The following is a 21,917-nucleotide window of genomic DNA, read 5'->3' on the forward strand; positions in this document are numbered from 1 at the left end:
AAGAGGGTTTAGGACTAAGAATTGAGGAACTGCAACATCTAATGGTCAGGATGAACCTGCAAAAGAAAATCACAAAGTACCAAACAAGGATGGAGAAAAACTAAGTTTGATGACACATAAGACAAGAAGTAGAGTGTTTCAAGGAGAAGGAAATGGTCAACAATGCCAAAAGCTGCTGAGGTCAAGTAAGGTAAGTAATCAAAAACTACCTACTAGATTTATCAACATGGAGATGCTTGATGACAACAGCAAGAACAGCTTCCAAGGAATGATGGGGTGAAACTCAAATACAAACAGGCTAAGGAGTATGTGGGTGAGGAGGAGGCAGAGACCACTCTATTTATTAAGAACTTTGGCAATGAAGGGGTAGAGATAAGGTGGTGGTAAAAGAAAATGAGGAGCTTTTGTTTTCAGGTGGAAGAAAAATGAGCATGTTTAAATGTCAATGGGAAAGATCCAGTTAAAAAGAAGATGAATCTGCAGGAAAGAATAAGTTGTCCTCTAATCCCTAAAGAAGAATGAAAACACTATTTGAACTCTAAGACTGTCTTTGGGGTCTGATTAAACATAAAAATCTTGCCACTAGTTTAGTCTGGTCCATTTTTCAAAGATATCATCAAGACATCAAGCATGCTAGAAGCTTTACCAACTAAATGACTTTTCAAATATAAATCCGTTCTCTAAGTCAGGGGAGCTGACTAAAATATAATCTAAAATAATGGCTTTGCAGTCAAATACATCTGGACTCAAATGTTGGCTCTGCCACTTAGTACCTGTGTAACCTGAATGGAATCACATTTTTTCTTCCTCTGTAAAATGGACATTACTATAAAGTACCTACTTGTCACAGCTTCTGTGAAAATTTAATAAGTATGTGACACACCTAACCTACCACTAACACTAGTGTGTAATTAATTGCGGCTGTTAAATACCAGAACCTGTGTAACAGAAGAAAAAGCCACCTTCACTCCTAAAGACACAGTAATGTCTCTTAGGAAGGATAGATCCATATTTTTACTGAACTAGGTATTTAGATTTTTAGTATACGTATCCTATGCTCGCCAAATATGGACAATTTTGCACAGTTAAATATGTCGTTAATCTTAAACAAGATAAAGCTGTTTCGAATGCAACTTAAATACTCAAAACACTTCACAAAAGGAACGACTTAAGACACGGATAAACCATTTCTGCCTAAGTTCTCTAATGCAGGCACGGCTACATTTGCATACTTACATATATAGTACACACACTTCTTACATACATAAGCCTTACATACTTCCGCGCCGCTCTCACACCTATAACACGCCAAACTTTCAAAAGCCTCTTCCCCTCAAGATCTTTCCCCCTCAGGCTGCGCCCCCTCGGCCTCGCGTCTCCCTCACGGAATTCTTTACCCTTTTCTAGGAAGTTGGTCACCACCAGAGTCCCGGCTGCCGCCGCGAAGTCTGAGCCAGCAGAAGGAGCCGAGGCTCCCGCACGAGAGGAAGCAGCAGCGAGCGAGGGCGAACCATGATCCGCGCTTTGGCTCAACCGCTTTCTGTTCTTCTTGGAAGACATGATCCCCAGGCAGCCCCGGCGAAGCCAGCTCAACGTGCGCGCTTCACCAAAAACTTCCGGGGCAGAAGTCAGCGAGGTTCCGCCTACGCGCCGTAATCTCCCGAGTGGAGCGCAGCACGGCGGCAGGACTGGAGGGCGGGCTGACGGGCGAGCTGTACAGGGCTGGCGGGTTGCGGGGAGCGTCTTTAGAAACCCGGGTCTTTAAAGCGGTTGCAGAGGTTCTGACATCTGCAAAGGGAGACGAGTTCGGTGAACAGAACTGTCATTGAAATTATAGGCCGGGCGCGGTGGCTCACGCCTGTAATCCTAGCACTCTGGGAGGCCGAGGCGGGCGGATTGCTCGAGATCAGGAGTACGAAACCAGCCTGAGCAACAGCAAGACCCTGTCTCTACTATAAAAAAATCGAAAGAAATTAATTGGCCAAATAATATACATATAGAAAAAATTAGCCGGGGATGGTGGCGCATGCCTGTAGTCCCAGCTACTCGGGAGGCTGAGGCAGGAGGATCTCTTGAGCCCAGGAGTTGGAGGTTGCTGTGAGCGAGGCTGACGCCACGGCACTCACTCTAGCCTGGGAAACAAAGAGAGACTCTGTCTCAAAAAATAAATAAATAAATAAATAAATAAATAAATAAATAAATAAATAAATAAAATAAAAAAGGTTAAAAAAAAGAAATTATAAATAAAAAAAAAACCATTACTTTTTTTGCATCTCCGCCCACCTTGCCATCCCTAAGCAAACACCTGTTGAATTAATTAACAGGACGGGCATGGTGGGTCAAGCCTGCAATCCTAGCAGTTTGGGAGGCTGAGGAGGGAAGATCGTTTGACCCCAGGAGTTTGAGGCTGCAAGTGAGCCATGATCAGGCCATTGCCCTCCAGCCTGGGCGACAGAGCGAGACCTTGTCTCCAAAAAACAAATCAACACAAAACTAGCTAACAAAATAAGTGGCTCCGCTTAACAGGAGCTGGGCGGTGAGAGAGGCTGGCGGGCAGCACTCTACGACATAGTAACCCCTGTTCAACTGAGAAGTGGCACTCTTCTAAAATTTACGGGAGCGTGGAGGAGAGGTGACTTGGAGGCGCAGCGGATAAGCAGGGGAGGCGATGTCGCCGCTGCTGATCGGGGGCTGCTGGCGTTCGGTGCTGGCCCGGGCCTGCCACCGCAGGCTTTCGGCGGGGTACCGCGGGGCCTCGGGCGGACCGGGTTGCGCGCAGGAACCCCCAGTCGGAGCGTGCGAGCTGCGGGGAGAGCTGGACAGATTCGGGGGCGTCTCAGTGCGCCTGGCGCGGCTCGGCGCGCTGGATCGCCTGGACGCCGCCGCCTTCCTGAAGGGCTTGCAGGGCAAGTGCGCCTGGGGAGAAAGGCTCCGGGCTCCTGAGCCTGTCTAATGAAATAACCGCCGCCCCACCCCGAGTCGCTGCGCGCACCAGTGAAGTGCTGAGCCCCGAGGGAAAGGGCGAGGGTACGCCTGACTCGGACCGTTTTCTCCCATGAGTTCTTCCGCCCTTTTCTGGGGGTCTCTGAGGTGCTTGGGTGAAATGGTTTTTGGATCTTCAGTGCTGGTTTCTAGCCCACTCTTTAGTCACAAATGTATGATGCTGGGCAAGTTCTGTGAACCGCCATTTCATCATCCATAAACCTGGGCAATAGGAACTCATGGGATTGCTGACGGTTAATTTGGATAATGCGTATAAAGTGCATAGCACGGTGTCTGTCACATATTTGACGCTCAGTAGATGTTTGTTGATATTATTGTGTTATTACTTACTATCCTTTACTGAGCCTAGGTACTGCCGGGCACTTTGCCCAAGGCAAAACTGTCTTTCTAATGCAGGTGGCGGACCATCATCACTGGACCAGAGAGGTTCTTAGTGGTCACATTAATACACAAATCGCATCAGGAGCTGTTGGGGCAAGAGCCGAAGTTTGCTTCGGCTCATAGAGCAACTGGTCTTATGATTAACCAGGGAGGCCACGTGGTGGGTGGCTTCAATCGTCAAGTCAATAAGAAAACTCTCCACTGGCTTTGAACCTTGAGCCCAGTGATAAGAAAAAAAGCTTGGAAGGAGGAGCCTTCAGTTTGGGAGAAATCTGTGATCTGGTGGAGCAGCCTGTTTTTCAAACTGTCTTTGAGAGCCTTATAATCTAATTGAGTACATGGCATGGAAATTCAGTTATAGAAAGATCCTCTCACACTAACAAGAAACTTCAAATAATCTTTATCGTATCAAGCAATGTGCCCAGCAAGCAAATCTGTAAACATAATGGAGCTATTTTATTAATAATCCTCATTCCCAAACTCTTAGCTATCTGTGAATAATTGCTGGCAAGCCCACTTAGTTTCCAACAAAGCATCAGTAAGAGAATCAATTTATCTTCTGATATATGTAGGTAGATACATGTGGGCAGATACAGGTATTTATTGCACACTGATACTTGTCAGCGACCCAACAGGTGATCAAAGCACTCCCACAGTCAGCATGGCAAAACAGAAAGCACAGTTGGATTTGGAGGCACACATCCAGGGTTCTCCCAGGTTCTGCCACATGTGGCCAGGCATTAGGTGAATTGCCACTAAAAATATTTGCCACTTAGGTTGTTTTATGTGAATTAATGCCAACCCTAATTACTGGATAGATGTGATGAAAGATGAAACTAATTTGTAAATGCTGAAGTACCATAAACTTTTATATTTTTTAATAAAAAAAATTCAGTTGCACTTACTAAGTGCCAGACACTGTTTTAGGACCTTTACAAATGTTAATTCATTTAATCCTCATAACAACCCTGTGAGGTAGATAACTATTATTATGCTCATTTTAAAGATAACAGTTCTGAAGCACAGAGAGAATAGAGTAACTTCCCCTGGCTCTAGATCTGTTCTTACTCACTGCACTATGCTGCCTCTAAGAGCTAGTGCTATTATTACTGTTGTGACAGAGTCAAATAAAACTAACCAAAATGGTAGTGCCTATAAACAGAACCAAAATCTGAGCAGAAAGCCTGATAGGAACTCTCTATTCAAGGAAATTGATTGTGTATAATGTATTAGCAATAGTTTTATGTGTCCACTATTCTTTTAGTGCACTATTCTTTTAGGGTTCCTGTTTGTTATTGACAACCTCCAAGTTAGATGGATAAGCAGGCAATAGGTTGTCAGTTTCACATACGGTATATCTGTAATAGTGGTGAAATAGCTCTGGTTCTGGTCCTTGCTGTGCCACTTACTAGCTATGTGACTTTAGGCAAGCCAATCATTTAATAAATATAAATTGAGCCCCAGTGCATAATATCAGGTTAACCAGCCTGCGTGGTGGTGGCACCTGTTATCCCAGCTACTCAGGAGGCCGAGTCAGGAGGATCACTTGAGCTCAGGAGTTTGAGACCTTAGTAAGCTGTGATGGCACCAACACACTCCAGCCTAGGTAACAGATCTTGTCTCAAAAAAATATATATATATAAATATATATACAATATATACATATAATATATATATTTAACCTGGAGGATTGCAAGTACATAGAGTATTAAATATGATTTAAAAAATGAATAACAGAAGAGATATCATTAGGTAATGTAGAAATAGTAATCCTAAGTTTACATAATGGAGATCTCATGAGCAGTGGTTAGGAAAGATTTTTGTCAAAGATAAAGTATATGAGCTGTACTTTGAAGGATGAATATGGGAGGTTGGGGAGGAAAAAGCAATAATGTTTATTAGAGAAAAAGGAAAAGGAATTAAGAATTCTAAGCTGGCAAGCACAGATTCAATAAATAAGCTTGTAAGTGAAGTTAATATGGGCTATAGGATTCAGTTTTGAGCATACTTTGTGAAGTTTGAAGTGGCAACTTCAGGAAATGTCTGACTGACTTTCCCTGAGGTCAGGACTGGGCAGTCATCCTGATGTAGGTGTTAGTTGAAGCAGTAAGAATGGATGGAGTCTCCAAGGCAAAGAGCGTAAAGATATGAAACAGCAGCAACTAATAATGCCTTTGGAAAGAAACTTCATCTTTTTTGTTTGATGGAAAGGATTGTCAGGGAAGGAACACATGGGAATTCTGTGGGGTGATAGAAATGTTTTTGTTGTTTTTTTTTTTTTTTTGAGACAGAGTCTCGCTTTTCTTGCCTAGGCTAGAGTGAGTGCCATGGCGTCAGCCTAGCTCACAGCAACCTCAAACTCCTGGGCTCAAGTGATCCTCCTGCCTCAGCCTCCCGAGTAGCTGGGACTACAGGCACAAGCCACCATGCCCGGCTGATTTTTTTATATATATATATATTAGTTGGCCAATTAATTTCTTTCTATTTTTATGGTAGAGACGGGGTCTCGCTCAGGTTGGTTTTGAACTCCTGACCTTGAGCAATCCGCCCGCCTCGGCCTCCCAGAGTGCTAGGATTACAGGCGTGAGCCACCGCACCCGGCCTGATAGAAATGTTTTATAAGCTTAATCAAAGTGTGAGTTAGGGGGCTAAGCATATGTGAAAACTCATCAAACATATGCTTAAGATTTATGCATTTCACTTTATGTAATCATGCCTCAAGTTTATTAACAAAAAGATTTAATCAGAGAAAGAGAGCAATGTGAGAAGGATCTGATCCATAGCCCCACTGCAGGCTAAGTCAAATCAACAAGTCTTTATTAAAGGCCCCATGTTCCTGTCATTGTGCTAGGCACAGCGTCTTTCAAAGAGGCAGAAAGTGTGGTCCTTAACAGGCAGGGTCTGACTGCAGAGCTGAGGGAGAAAGAAAAGGAAATAATCTAATTAAATAGATAAATAAGCCTCCAAATACGTGTGTGCATACACATGCTTCACAGGGTTGTTATGATTGAGATGATTGTTGAAGAAATTGATCTGAAAAGTTGTTCTAAAAACTCTCTAAAACTGTGACATATTCATCTCTTTACCCATAAATTTAAGGTAATAATAACTGTCTTTCAAGGTTGTGAGCACTTAATGAGATAATGTATATAAAGCATCTCTGGAACTTCATAAGGTTCAAATGTTAGCATCTTTTCCCCCTGGCTTTATCTTAAGTAATGAAATAGGCAAATTTAAAGAAGTCAAAGACAGAAAACCTGTCATTATGTTCATCATATTATTTATAATAAAGAAAAACTGGAAACAATCTAAATGTTCAAGTGTAAAAGATTGGTTAAGTAGCCTATCAAATACCTATTTGAGAGAAACTATGCAGTCGTTAGACATTCATATTCATTAAAAGAATTTCAATGACATAGCAAAATATTTAAAATACAATATGTAGTGAAAGACATATGACATATATGGTATAATGTTAATTCAAAAAAGTATGGGAAAATACCAAAATTTTAAATTTATCTATGTAGGTTTTGATTTCTTCATTATATTTTTCTTTATTTTCAAAATTTCTAGAGCTAGCATACATTAATTTAAAAGAATTACTTATATTTTAACCACCTTGAAATTTATAAATAAAAAAATTATGAGAGAACTCTTAAAGGGAAACAAGTCCATGATAGACATTTATTAAGATTAAACTTAAGGATGTGAAAAGGAACAGCATTCTGTTTGTTTTGTTTAAATCAGTTTATTTGTCCATTCTACACCTATTGAACACGTATTATGTGACAAGCATTATCTTAGATGATATGGATATAAAGTCAGCACTATACTGACTTTATTCTCAAGAAATTTAGTCTGATGGAAAAAATCATATAAACAAGGTGGTAATTACAGTAAAACGTGGTAGTTCCTATGCTGGTAATATAAACATTTGGGAATCCCTTTCCAGACAGCTAACATGCTTAAAGATGGCTTCCTGGACCACAAGGTGACACCACGAGGTGAGTTTTAATTTATTCCACTTGTATCACTGGGAAATATTTATAGACTTTTATCTCCTACTTTAGCTGCAATACAGCAATGGAGATCAGAAGGTAGAATAGCTGTATGGCTGCACATTCCCATCCTCCAGAGCCGGTTTATTGCCCCTGCCGCTTCCCTGGGCTTCTGCTTTCACCATGCAGAATCGGATTCTTCAACGATGACTCTGTGGCTGGGAGAAGGGCCCAGCAGATTACCAGGATATGCTACCCATCAAGTAGGAGTTGCAGGTCAGTTTCAAACTCATGACAACAAGCATTTTTAGAGGCTCACCCAGTTTCTTGCTTCTCACAGCTGAGTAGAAGGTTTATTTATCTGGAATGAGGTACTGGATTAAATGATAACAGTAGTTCCCCCTTGTCCACAGGGGACGTGTTCCAAGACCCCCAGTGGATATCAAAACTGCAGATAGTACCAAACCCTATACACACCATGTTTATTCCCATACATACGTATACCTATGATAAAGTTTAATTTATATTAGGCACAGTAAGAAATGAACAGTAACTAATAAAATAAAACAATTTATAAAAATATACTGTAATAAAAGTTATATGAACGTATTCTCTCTAAAAATATTTTATTGTGCTATATTTATCCTTCTTGTGATGCAAGGTGATAAAATGCCTGCATGATGAGATGAAGTGAGGTCAATGATATAGGCATTATAATGTAAATGGAAAATTTCAGGAAAAAACAATTCATAAGTTTTAAATTGCACGCCTCTGAGTAGCATGATGAAATCTCCCTCTCCTGCTCTGTCCTGCCTGAGATGTGAATCATCTCTTTGTCCAGCACGTTCATAATGTATATGCTACCCACCTGTTAGTCACTTAATAGCTCTCTCGTTATCAGATAGACTGTCATGGTACCATAGTGCTTGCATTCAAATAACCCTTATTTTACTTAATAACGGCCCCAAACTATAAGAGCGGTAATGCAACATTTTCATACCATGCTTAACCTCAGGTTACTGAAACCACAGAACATGAAACCACAGATGAGAGGCACTACTCTATCTTCCTTGGGACTATTACATAGTACGTTTATTTTATTTATTTATTTATTTGTATGGTTCCTTTAAATTGATGAAGTTTGCCTTATGAATCAGCAGATGGCAGCACAGAGAACGAGTTTAGTTTTCCAGCAGATGTGCTTGAACATGTTTTACACAGATAATTAAACTTCGCTACTCAAATAGTAGCACTGAATTGGGATCAGGAAATAAATTTATTATAGTAAAACATATTAGCACAAATTATATGAATTTGTAAAGAGAAAGATAGCTTTATATTGAATTTAAAGTAAAGCAAACAAAAATTTTCAATGATTTGAACATTACTTCTTAAAGACATTTACATTACGTTATTGTGCCAAATAGTTGTTTAAAATAGCATAATTTAAATATATAGTGGAATTTTGAAGTTACTGATTAGCTTCTGAGACATAGGAAAATTGAGAGAAGACATAGTAAGAGATTAATCTTAATCTTCAGATTAAGGACAGGGGTTCTCAAATTATAGATTGCATCAAAATCACCTGGAGGGCTTGTTAAAACAGAATGCTGAGACCAATCCCCAGAGTTTATGATTCACTAGGTCTGGGGTGGGGCCCGAAAATTTGTACAATTTCTCTGGCTGTTTCTGCTTTTGCTGCTGCTGCTGTTGCTGCTGCAGCTGGTCTCAGTACCACCTCTAAAGAATTAGGATTAAGGAAATTCTTAGATTTCCACAAAAACTAAAATAGTAAGGAATCCTTATGACCTTACTAAATGAAAGCAATAATACACATTATAAATTAATAATTTTATTTGCATTTATATAATTTACAAGAGTTTTTAAGGTCGTTTTCACATTTGAAATCTTTTAAAGGAATTGTTCAAGGATGTCTAAGAATGTCTTCTCTCTCCATGGTCTTACTGCTCTGTAGTAAGTAGAAACATTCAGAAACTTTCCATTCAACTCTACTTAAAAAGATTCTACTCAGTAATGTGGTGATAGCCTCAGACTTCATGGGGAAGTCATACAAGTAATTATTATTCATTGGCATAGACTTTTAAATTAGAGTTTGCAGTTATTACTACAAAATTGGTAATATGTGTATGGAGTGGCCTGTGAAGGACCCATTTATAACTAAGTATAATACTACGTTATGCATTATAGTTTAGTAGTATCACAGGAGTTCAGGGAATGGGAAATGTGGAACTTGACCAGTCTTGAAGAATAACAATTAATAGGATTTGAAGGGGTTCTTGGGAATGGGGATGAGGTAATGCAAAAAATTGTTCTGGAAAGGTGCAGAGTTTTTTTAAGGTGGAGAGAAAATAGATGCCATTTGTTGTTATAAACAACAGAAGGCAGGTATAGTTGGAACAGAGTGAGCTATGGCTTTCTTACTTTCTTCAAACCTAGCAAGCTTTTTTCTGACCCAGAGCTTTTACACCTACTGGCTTCCTTTCCTGCCATGTGCTTCCCCAGCGCTTTATTTAGTTCTTTATAGCTGGAGGTTTCTGCCCAAGTGTCTCCTTCTCAGAAAAGCTCCTGACCCTCCTGTCTAAAATGGAGTCCCCCGACACGACACACACACCAATCTCAACATTCTATATCCCTTTATCCAGTTTAATTTTTCTTTATAGCATTTATCACAGTCTGAAATTACAGTATGTGCTTAATCTCCTCCATGAAAATATAAACTCCATGAAGGCAGATATTTTATCTGTCTTGTTCACCACTATATCCTCAGGCTAAACACAGTATCTAATATAAAGTAGATAGTCAATATTTCTTGAATGAATGGTCGGATGGAAATGGCAGCTCTCTGAGAGAGCAGTTGTAGCATCACGATGGGGCAGTGTTGCACAATGATAAGAGTGCCTATTTAGAATACAGACACACTGGCTGTCAGTCCCTTGTAGACCTGTGTGAACTTAGGCACTCATAATGATATTACTCAGAATTATTGTGATTTATACCTGAGATAACGTACATAAAGCACTTAGCACAGTTCCTGACTAATCATAATAATATAACAACCTCTATTTAATGCCCGGTACCCTTGGATTTACTTAACTTTCATGTTGTGACCAGCAGGGGTCGCACAAATTGTGCTTTAGCAGTGCCGATTTTGCCTTTCTGTTATGGTGCTCATGTTTATAGTGAATTTATTAGGGAATTGTCATTACTCAATTTGAGTAATCACAAATTATTAAAAGTTAAGGTTTCCTTGGCATTGTATTCCTTGTAAAGTCCAATTAGCTTATTAGATAAATTAGCATTTATCACCTTCTAGTGTGATTCTATATAATTTATTTTGGCACCTCTCCACACACATACCAGAATGTGAGCCCTGAAAGGATACGGAGTGTTGTTTCTTTTGTTCACCACTATATCCCCAGCACCTAGAAAAATGCCTGCAACAAGATAGGAGCTCAACTAATAGATATAAGACATATATATATATATAAAAAATTATATAAGGAACTCAATTAATACTGAAAACATGGATAGATATGTAGAAAATGCCTTTCTAAAAATATCTTCTCATATTATGTAATACAAATTATGTTTAAGTTATGGCATCTAAAGGAACCTAATATAAATCATTAAAGTGTCATTTGTATTTTTGACCCAGGATTGCCCAAAGGGAAATATTTTTAAAGAGAGAGAATACTCAATGTGTATCATGAATGAATAAATGAAATAAATGAACTAGAATTTAAAACATGTGAAATAAAGAAGTATTCCAAAGCAATATATTAGTAGGTTATAAAGTTGTGTACATACACGGCAAGGAAATGTAAATTGGCTTCAGGGAAGTCTTAAACTGAATATTGAGATATTTGGGGTTTGGATTGTCAGGGGGTGCAGACTGTGTTCTATGTATAGTGATTCAAGGAATAAAAATAAACATGAAGATGTCAATTCATTTATTCAATAAATATTTTTAAGTACTGCTATGGTCTGAATGTTTAGTGTGTCTCCCCAAAATTCATATGTTGAAATCTAATCCTCAGTGTGATTGTATTAAGAGGTGGGGCCTTTGCAATGTGACTAGGTCTTGAAGGCAGAGTTTATATCAATGGGATTAGCATTTTTATGAAAGAAGCCCAGGGGAGCTAGTTTGCTCCTTCCACTGTGTGAGGATACAGCTAGAAGGCGACATCAATGAGGAATAGGCTCTCACCAGACACCAAATCTGCTGGCACCTTGATCTTGGACTTCCCAGCCTCTAGAACTGTGAGAAATAAAATGTTTATTGTTTATAAACTACCCAGTCCTTGGAATTTTGTTATAGCAACCCAAATGGACTAAGACAAGTACTTAGAATTGTCTGAACAATAAAGCAAATACTATAAAAGTATAAAAAAATTATTTAATTGTGTGTCATCAGGAATAGATAATCTAGAGAAGTTTATGCAGAGGAAGTTAGCAAATGCTAGAACCATCATTGGTAGGTACTCTAAATTTTTAAAATAACTTGGACAACTGAGCAATCATTTTCTTGCTGGAGAGATTTTACAAGTCTTCATTGATGAGGTGGTATGGGCTGAGCATCCCTAATCTGAAAATACAAAATGCAAAATGCTCCAAAATCTGAAACTTTGAGTGCAAACATAACACAAGTGAAAAATTTTATGCTTGACCTCATGGGATGAGTCACTGTCAAAATGCAGTCAAAACTTTTTTTTATTTTAGCATATTATGGGGGTACAAGTGTTAAGGTTACGTATATTGCCCATGCCTCCCTCCCCCCTCCAGTCAAAACTTTTATGCACAAAATTATTAAAAAATATATCAAATTACCTCTAGGCTATGTGTATAAGGTATATATAAAGCAGAAATGAATTTCATGTTTAGACTTGGTCCTATCCCGCAAGGTATCTCATTATGTATATGCAAATTTTCCCAAATCCAAAAAAAGTCCAAAATGCTTCTGGTCCCAAGCATTTTGGATAAGGAATGCTCAGCCTATATTTGAACGAGGCTTCAAGTATAGGTATGATTTTGAGGACCACAGATAAAGAGTGTGGGAGGAGTCTAGGATGAATGGAATCAATATTTCTCAATTATCTTTTATTTTTTCCCCATCAGGAGCTGTGTTTGATGAAAACACTAGAAAAATATTGGTTGTACAAGATCGAAATAAAGTAAGTTGCTCTGCTTTATAAATTGCTTTCCAAATGTTCAGTTTATAGAGAAAAATAAAATGTAGAAATTTTAATATGCCTAAGGAGTTATAGAAAGATATTTTTGAAGTTGGTTAAGTAGCTGTGGATCACTTAGATATTATTTAAACCAAAAAGGCTATATACCCTGTTCTAAGCACTAGGCATATATCAGTGAACAAAGTTTCTACATTTGGAGCTTGTATTCAAATGTGTATGATAGAAATAATAAAATGAATAAATAATACATAAGGTGGGATAATCATTATTAAGAATAATACATGGTGCAGGGATAAAGAAAATGACCGGGTTTGCTATATTATGTATTAATTTCTGTATGGCTCATAACTTGTACTCAATAAATATTTGTTGAATGAATGAATAAACCTATGAGACACTCTGATAGAGTCTATCTCATTGGTAACAGTGATAATATTGTAGTTAGTGAGATTTATCTAAATACAGTAGGTCTGAATTCTAAAAAGTGATAGTAGCATTAAAGACTAGAACAATGAAAATAAGAGATAAGCAAATTTCTAGCATCTGACCAAGTTGGAGTAAAGGCAGAACAAGAAATTCACATAATATAAGAGAACCAAGTGGAAGAGGCTTAGCAGGTCTGTCCCCTTGTTCTAGATTCTTGAGATATTGTTGAAAGAAATTAGTAGTCTTTTGGGGGTTGTGTCATACAACTTCCAGTTAGGATTTCAGTACTCATGCCCAGGGAAGGTTCTAAAATGAATCCTCTGCTTAGGAGAACACAGGCTGTCTGTGGAGCTGGGAAAATAGTAAGGAAAAGGATCAGAAAATGATTCATTCCTTTTCACCCACCTAGAAGCCCTAAAATAAACTTGAATTATTCTTCAAGACAAGTTTTAAAAGAAATAGTGCCATTAAACTTGAAATTACTTTAACAGAACAGGTATCCTAATTCTGTTAGTATCTCTGAAAAATGCATTCAAAAATGTACCCTTTGTTGTTACGCAAAATACCTATTTCTTAGGTTAGCAATTCCTACCACTGGGGAAGGATTGCAGAGTAATAGATGAGACCATCATTATATCATCCACATGGTCTTCTATTTTCCATTTACTTACACACACACACACATACACACACACACACACACACAAATTTATAATTTGCAAATGTATAAGAAAATTTGTCAACCCATTCACCATTCTGAAATATGATGGAACTACTCTAAATATTGTTTAAAATCACATATTTTTATAAGTTAAAAGGATCCTTTACCTTATATATGTAAAAATCAGATATGCTTAAGGAACTAAATGACCTCATGAACTCAAAGCAGGGAGGGGTCATGTATGTGAACATTGAGTATTACCCAACAAAGTAACCAGGCATAAGAACATTTAAGAATATTTCTTTTAGAAGAGAGTGGAAAGTTCCTTTTTTAAGATTAGGGGAAAAAATAGATCATGGAATTTTACACTTGAAGCAGAGATAATTTTGTCTTTTTTTATAGGAAGGGAGAACAAAGACAAAAAACACAAACTCAAAAAGGCTGAATTTTCAAAACCCATTCTCAGTAATATTTTTCTCATGAAACAATATATTGGAAAGATAGAATAATGATAAATTACTGGCTAGGAAATAAATCCCATGCCAATCAGAAGATTCTAGATGGGAAACTCACAGGCAACAGGTAGATAGATATAAGGATGTTTGACACTAAATTTTATTCCAAATTCACAAACTCCAAAGGAGTGTTAAGTCTAAAATATGGATTCTGATTGGATTTACATAGAATGTTCCCATTGAGTCTGAGGAAAAGATCAAAAAGTATATGAAAAAAGAGTGACAGTAGTTAAAGATTAGTGAAAAAATATCAAATCAACTTTTTAAATTTCTTAAAAGAGGGTTAGAATCACCCTGGCCTGGATTTTAACCCTGAGTTTATCACACACTGGCTGTGTGACCCCAGGCAAATTATTAAGCATTTTTATGCCCTCAGTTTCATCACCTCTAAAATGGGAACAATAATAGTCTTTCATGGGATTATTGTCAAGTTTAAATGTATGTAAACTTTAATAAAAATATTTAGCATAGTGTCTGGAACATAGAAGGCATTCAGTGTATATTTAGCAAGCATCTTAATATTACTATCATACTGCTAAACCCAGTTAATGGGATTATATTTTAATATAAATAGTGGGAAGACATGCTCATCTCACTATTGATCATATCTAGAACATTAACCAGGTTTTTTAATCCACATAACTTAGGCCTCTCTAACTCCCTCTTAGAACTCAGTCTTAAGCTTTTTAAAAATAAACTCTTTGAACCTAATGGAGCCAGAAAATGTCACAAACGACTTTATTAGCATTAAAGTATATCTACTCTTTCCATATGTTTTAATTTATGAAATAATCAAAATCAAATTTGTTTTGGGTTGTTTTCAATCCTTATATCTAGCATTTCACTCTTTCTAGTAAGTTCAGATTTCCAAATTATATAAAGAGTTAATCTCTAATCATTTATAGTTAAGTCTAGGTAAATATTTTTAAAGTTGACTTTTATTGTTTTTAGGAAGCATTTGTCTACCCCATTATAACATTTCTTTTTTTAGAATTTATGGTGGTGAAGTCCAACATTTATCAACAAAAGACTGCCTAGTTTTTGTAGCAACAGTTTCTGAAACTATTTCAAACTGGAACCCAAAAGATAGTGCATTGATATAGAGATATATTTCCACGTTAATAAAATAAATCATAATATGCTTTATAAATTAATGTTAAACCTAAGCCAGATGTGGAAGAGTGGAAAGCCTGAATTCTGTACCCACATAATGAACAGCCTTCAGAAACTCTGGGAACCATGCCACTTGTCTCCAACCTAGCATAGCTGAGAAGTGACACATTCTTTAAGAAGCATTCATCCAGGAAATGAGTGGGTCACAAAACACACCAATAAAAGGTCCACAATTTGTTTTATGAATGAAGAGTATAAGGTGTACTGGCCAAAAGTACAGCTCTCTTATGAGTATGTTATAATTTCTCAATCATTCTTCAGCTTTTATCATGGTGATGGATATAACAGAACTCAAACAAGAAAAAAATAATGCCAGCCATAAGAATATTACCCATGTCATCTAATAGTTATTTTTAATCTGTTTTTTTCTATATTTATCCCTATTCCAAGATCAGTTCTTCCCACCTGGCCCTCACCACCAAAAAAAAAAAAAAAGAAAAGAAATAGACAAGAAAACACAAAGAAATGATAGACAGTTAAACACAAACTAATCAATTTTATTCACACTACCCATGAAAAGCAATTACATTTTTACATAAAATCATTAATACATATAATAAAAACTTAAGAGTAATATATCTGATTAAAAACACAATACAGGAAATAGATGTGAAAATTAAAAACAGCACTCTTTAGTGATTACATTTATACTGTATTATCTACTTATTTATAGCAGCATTTGTAAGATTCTCCTATTTATTTGTTCATAGTTAACTAGCAGCGAAATTTTTTAAATTACAGAAATTCAGTAGATGTTTCCCTCCAATATTTCATTCATATAGAATTTATCACATTAACCAAAGCAAACTACTTCTATTTCCTGAAGAAAAAGGTGGGAAAAGACTTCATCAGTCACCAGCTCCCTCAAAAAAGAAGAAAGGAAGGAGGGGGAAGGCAGCTAAAAAAAATTACATGCAATTACCAAAAATAAATTCTGAACCACCCTGACCAATTATGGATGGATTTTGTAGAGTCTCGTGTGTGTGTGTGTGTGTGTGTGTGTGTGTGTATGCATGCATGTTAGTGAATAAATGTTAACTTTATTTTCTAACAATATACTGCAGTTGAAAAATATGTGGAAGTTTCCAGGAGGCCTGTCAGAGCCTGGAGAAGATATTGGTGAGTATCTTATGTGTTTTTAATTGGCTTGGAAATGTTGAAGAAATTCATGTGTTTACTTTCTTGCTTTATAGCTAGGAATCTGAATTTAAATTTTGTAATTTGTTCCGACTAAGTCAGAAAATTTCAGAGAAATTTTATATCATCAGGACTGATATAAAATTAACAGAAAAGTTTCTAATATTATAACTTATTCCATTAGTGTAAATAATATCATTAGGAGCATACCACCTAGTCTTCTGTTTATGAATGATTCTAGATTAATTTGTCTCAAAAGGAGAAGCTTTGGATATACATTAGTAAAGTTTAGTATTAAAGGTTATTTTGGATATGACTAAAATTGCTGGAATTGAATTCTTGACCATTCCATCACAGAAAGATCAAGAATAACTTTTAAATGAACTTTGAAATAAGTATAATAAAATCAGTTATACAATTGTGGTGATGTAAATATTTTCTTTATGAAAATGTTATCTATTTATTTTAAATAGGAGGCCAAAACAAAGTAATATATATGAGAAAGTCTCAAATGAGAAATAACCCCCTAACACAACTAACTTAGTTTAATATTTAAAACAGAGAAATATGAAATAAGCTAAGAATTCTTTATGTCACTGATTTACAGGAAATAGAAAAATGGAAACTAAAGTTTTCTACCCATTCCTTAAACCACTGGATCAAATTCAATTTCCATAATAAATCAATAGGTAATTAATTTGATACCAGTATTATTTCTCCATGACCTTTTCCTTAATACACATGTCCCCTATTCTCTTTACCCAACAATTTTATTAAGGCAATTTGCTAAATTATCTTTAAATATTTTATTTAAAAATGTGCATGTACTTGAAAGTTGACTTTTTAAATGCTGAATAGATCAAAATGCCCTATACACATTTATTATAGCCAACTCCTAACAATTCATGAATAAATTGATTGCATTAAGATAGCGCATCTTGGTTTTAGGTACTTACTGACCTTTTGTGTAGATTATGCAAGTCTTCTGTTGATATAAAAGATGATTTTGCAGTGGTGCAGGTACTGAAAGAGAAGACTGTTTGTTCTACAACCTAATTATCTCACGCTATTCATATGTGACATGTGAGTGTATGAACTAGTTAAGCTCAGGTTTTGCATCCTTACCCAATCCATATTCGGCAAAAGCAGTCAGCAGAATGTTTCTTTAGCTTCCTCTTCTGAATCTTGCCTTTTCAAATGAATTGATCATTTTTATTTGAACTTTTATGGTACCTCTGAATTTCAGTTATACTTATTTTAAGATGTAAATGAAGAAACACATTTCCAAGCCAAATGTTTAAGTATACTCCAGATCCTTAAGTCTAGATAATTAAAAATTAATTACTTTTTTTAAGTATTTGTGGTTGCCACGACAACCCAGATACTATAAATATGTCTCAGTCATGTGGAATTAAGAAAAAAAGCTGTAATTGGCATTAACCATACAAGTACTAGGCATTATATAAATTAAAGCTTTGCCTTAGAATTAATAAAGCCTTTAAAGCAGCCAGAAATGATAACTGACAGTAGAGGTCTGAAAGACTATGTCTATATGAAGGCATTTCTGTTTTGTAACACAGTACAAAATAATGGATATTCTTAATGATGAAGCCAAATCATCATTATTGATGATTATTAAAATTATTTTCTAAACCATGTATTTAGGAAAGTATGTAATATACTTTAGGGATACTGTCATCACAAATGGTTAAACATTTATATTGGCTCTTAAATAGTAAATACTAGTTAACTGGGAAACACATTTGTTTGAAATCCTTCATTCTCTGAAAATACTAGGTAAATGAAGCATTCTGATCTATAGTGTTTAAAAAAATGTAAGAGGGTCATATGTAAAATAGAATGCAATCCTCAAGGCTTTAGTATAAAATAGTACCCTAAAATGGTCAAACTGCCTTCCTAAAAAAATCTCATTACCACTGACAAGAAGCGAATCTCCTGTTTTAGCCAACGAACTGCAAAGCAGTGGAGCCTGACAGAGGTCATCAGTGCACTAGAGCCAGAGGGAAACACCAGAGAAACCTACATTCTGCAAAATTTTTCCTATTATATTTTATTTCAACCTAACTCTATTATTAAATATTACAAAATAGAAATAACAAATATAAACTCTATTTCATTGTTGTTCTGTAACTAAACAAAACCATATGACATATTTAAACATATCTCTTTGATGAGCAAAAATAAAAACAAAAGTCTCTTAGTTTTTCAAACCTATAAAACAGTAAATGTTATTTCAGTTCAGCTTACATTACATTAAAATAATAAAGGTACAACAGAATAAAGCACTTTATCTTGTCAAAAAAAAATGTATGTTGAAATCCTTGGGGAGGAGATTTCCATCTTAATGTAAAAGGGGTCTCCCATACCCTGGATACAAAAGCACTTATTTGCCCATTCAATTTTCAGTCTAGTCAATGATATGCTGATTCAAGTTAAACTGATCAGAACTACCCAGGCCCTACTGATTTTCGGGTCAACTGCTATGGTGACTACTGAGCAGGGCAGATTCGCTCACAAGCCCCATCCGGTGCTTGCAGGATATATAAACAGCCTAGACCCCATGAGCTGAATGCTGAACTTCTTATTAGTGGTACTAAGAGCTAAATAGGATCCCAATGATTATTTCTCAAAGCATTTAAAGAATAAAATAAACATTTCAACAACAGGGGGACATTAATTATATAAAATCTAAGACTAGTGCCATAATCTTTAATAATAAATTTAATAACAAACATTTATTTATGCCAGATTAAAATTTATTGTTATTATTAAGGATTTTTTTTTCTTAACCTGGATTCTTCTTTTAGCTGTTCAGTTTAAAAATATAATTTCTAAGGCCGGGCGTGGTGGCTCACGCCTGTAATCCTAGCACTCTGGGAGGCTGAGGCGGGCAGATTGCTCGAGGTCAGGAGTTCGAAACCAGCCTGAGCAAGAGCGAGACCCCCGTCTCTACTATAAATAGAAAGAAATTAACTGGCCAACTAATATGTATAGAAAAAATTAGCCGGGCATGGTGGTGCATGCCTGTGGTCCTAGCTACTCTGGAGGCTGAGGCAGAAGGATCACTTGAGCCCAGAAGTGTGAGGTTGCTGTGAGCTAGGCTGACACCACGGCACTCACTCTAGGCTGGGCAACAAAATGAGACTCTGTCTCAAAAAAAAAAAAAAAAAAAAAAAAAAATATATATATATATATATATATATATATATAATTTCTAACCATGTTTAACCTATGGGCAAAAATTATAAGGGAAGTCAACATGTAATTGAAAAATGGCAGATAAATGTCTTATATTTCAAAATGCTCTGCATCTTTCCATAGTTGTTTCTTAGACAAAAAACAAGGGCCTATCCAGAGGATTGATAAGAAAGTCTATAGTCAGAGCACACAAGAATTGAGACACATTGCTGCAACTTCCTCTTCTTTGCCTATTTTTCACCAGGCATATATCATTTACTATTTGACAAACGAGAACAATAGAGGCATTAAAGGGTATTTGAACAAAAATCTTTGTGATAACAGTGCAGCTTCCCAGCAAAGGGGTCAAGAAAGGCAACTTTGCCGGGCGCTGTGGCTCACGCCTGTAATCCTAGCTCTTGGGAGGCCGAGGCGGGCGGATTGCTCAAGGTCAGGAGTTCAAAACCAGCCTGAGCAAGAGTGAGACCCCGTCTCTACTAAAAATAGAAAGAAATTAATTGGCCAACTGATATATATATAAAAAAAAATTAGCCGGGCATGGTGGCTCATGCCTGTAGTCCCAGCTACTCGGGAGGCTGAGGCAGAAGGATTGCTGGAGCCCAGGAGTTTGAGGTTGCTGTGAGCTAGGCTGACGCCATGGCACTCACTCTAGCCTGGGCAACAAAGTGAGACTCTGTCTCAAAAAAAAAAAAAAGAAAGGCAACTTTTTAAAGGGCTACCCATAAATGCTTTGGGAAACAATGATAGAGCATCATAAAATTAGAGAAAGACCATTTAGGGGATCCATCTGGATGTTTAGGAAAAGCCACAAAAATATCTTAATGGCAATAAAAATCCTGCCACGGAAATTTCATTTAATTGAAAAATCACCCTTGTAATGTGAAAACCTTTGTTGCACTATAAAATTCTATATATTGCAAGTTTTTGAAAAGTTCTTATTAAACAACCACAGCATTTAATGTTGAAGCAATGAATCCAAGTTCTTTGGAATCTTATCTCAAGAAACAAAGGAATGTCAAAAATTACTCTGGTGGGGTTTTACTGACAGTATAACCAGAGGAACATAATTAACAAAATGGTTATAAAGGAATCTGTGCTGACCTGGAGGCTTGAGAGTCCCACCCAAGATCACCAGGAGAGTTTAGAATCATTTCATAGTTCAATACATTCTGCAGCTCAACAGACTTTTATAAGGAAGAGGCGGCAGTTTTGATGGATGATCAGGAATAGGATAATAATGAAGAAATATTTTAGAATACTAACTGCAGCTTTGCAATGTATGTTTTAACTTTTGCAATCTATGTTTTTACCTTTTGTAAATACAGCAGGGAGAAATTAAAAAGAGGTGACCTCAAAAATGTACAAGTAGATAAGCCTCCAAGTAGCAGCTAAAAAAATATTCACTATTTCAAAAGCTTCTTAAACATACAGTGGTAAGAAAATACTTTGGTATTTCAGGATGTCCAGAAGGCAAAGAGTTTGTATTGAAAACTTTACTTTCTTGGGGGTAATGTTTTGCTTTTAAATCTTGAATGTAATGCTATTTTAACTGAAAATCTTTGATAATATAGTTTCTAAAAATTTGATCCTTATTGATTTGTACCTCTCCCTTTTATGTAGGTGACACGGCAGTTCGAGAAGTTTTTGAAGAGACTGGTATAAAATCAGAATTCAGGTCCGTCCTAAGTTTTCGACAACAGCACAGAAATCCCGGAGCTTTTGGGAAGTCAGATATGTATATCATCTGCCGCCTAAAGCCATATTCATTCACCATAAATTTTTGCCAGCATGAATGCTTAAGATGTGAGTGGATGGATATCAATGACCTGGTCAAGGATGAAAATACTACTCCAATCACCAGCAGAGTTGCTAGACTGTTGCTATACGGGTACAGAGAAGGGTTTGACAAGATTGATCTGACCATGGAAGAACTTCCAGCAGTTTACACAGGCCTGTTCTATAAGCTGTATCACAAGGAACTGCCAGAAAATTACAAAACTATGCCAGGAATGGATTAAATTCACATTTACAAATTCAAAACATTTTTAAAGTAAATTATACATGTTGATTAACGTATGCCATATTATAAAAAGTAGTGAACATTTGGGATTGATTAACTAAATATTTGACTCTAATTTTCTAACGTATATGATTTCCATGAATAAAATTTGTTTGTAAATGTGCACATTTTAAA

The 21,917-nt window shown here is 36.5% G+C and overlaps 2 protein-coding genes across 2 annotated transcripts in view; one reads left to right on the forward strand and one right to left on the reverse strand.

Annotated features, from left to right (window-relative positions):
- AFG2A (AAA ATPase AFG2A) overlaps positions 1-1,606 on the reverse strand; it is a 312,707-nt gene extending 311,101 nt beyond the window's left edge. Inside the window, exon 1 of the mRNA XM_012784173.3 lies at positions 1,398-1,606. Within this exon, the coding sequence (XP_012639627.2) occupies positions 1,398-1,560 (163 nt within the window). The 5' untranslated portion in view covers positions 1,561-1,606. The remainder of the gene's footprint in view (positions 1-1,397) is intronic.
- A 992-nt stretch (positions 1,607-2,598) lies between these two features.
- On the forward strand, positions 2,599-21,906 carry NUDT6 (nudix hydrolase 6). The gene is given in 6 exon segments (XM_020280215.2): positions 2,599-2,931; positions 2,933-3,027; positions 7,455-7,658; positions 12,519-12,574; positions 16,432-16,486; positions 21,344-21,906. Coding segments are annotated over 6 exon segments (1,071 nt in total). The 5' UTR covers positions 2,599-2,668; the 3' UTR covers positions 21,742-21,906.
- Positions 21,907-21,917: the final 11 nt, after the last annotated feature.

This window comes from Microcebus murinus, chromosome 15 (assembly GCF_040939455.1).
Source record: "Microcebus murinus isolate Inina chromosome 15, M.murinus_Inina_mat1.0, whole genome shotgun sequence".
Taxonomy (NCBI): Eukaryota; Metazoa; Chordata; class Mammalia; order Primates; family Cheirogaleidae; genus Microcebus; species Microcebus murinus.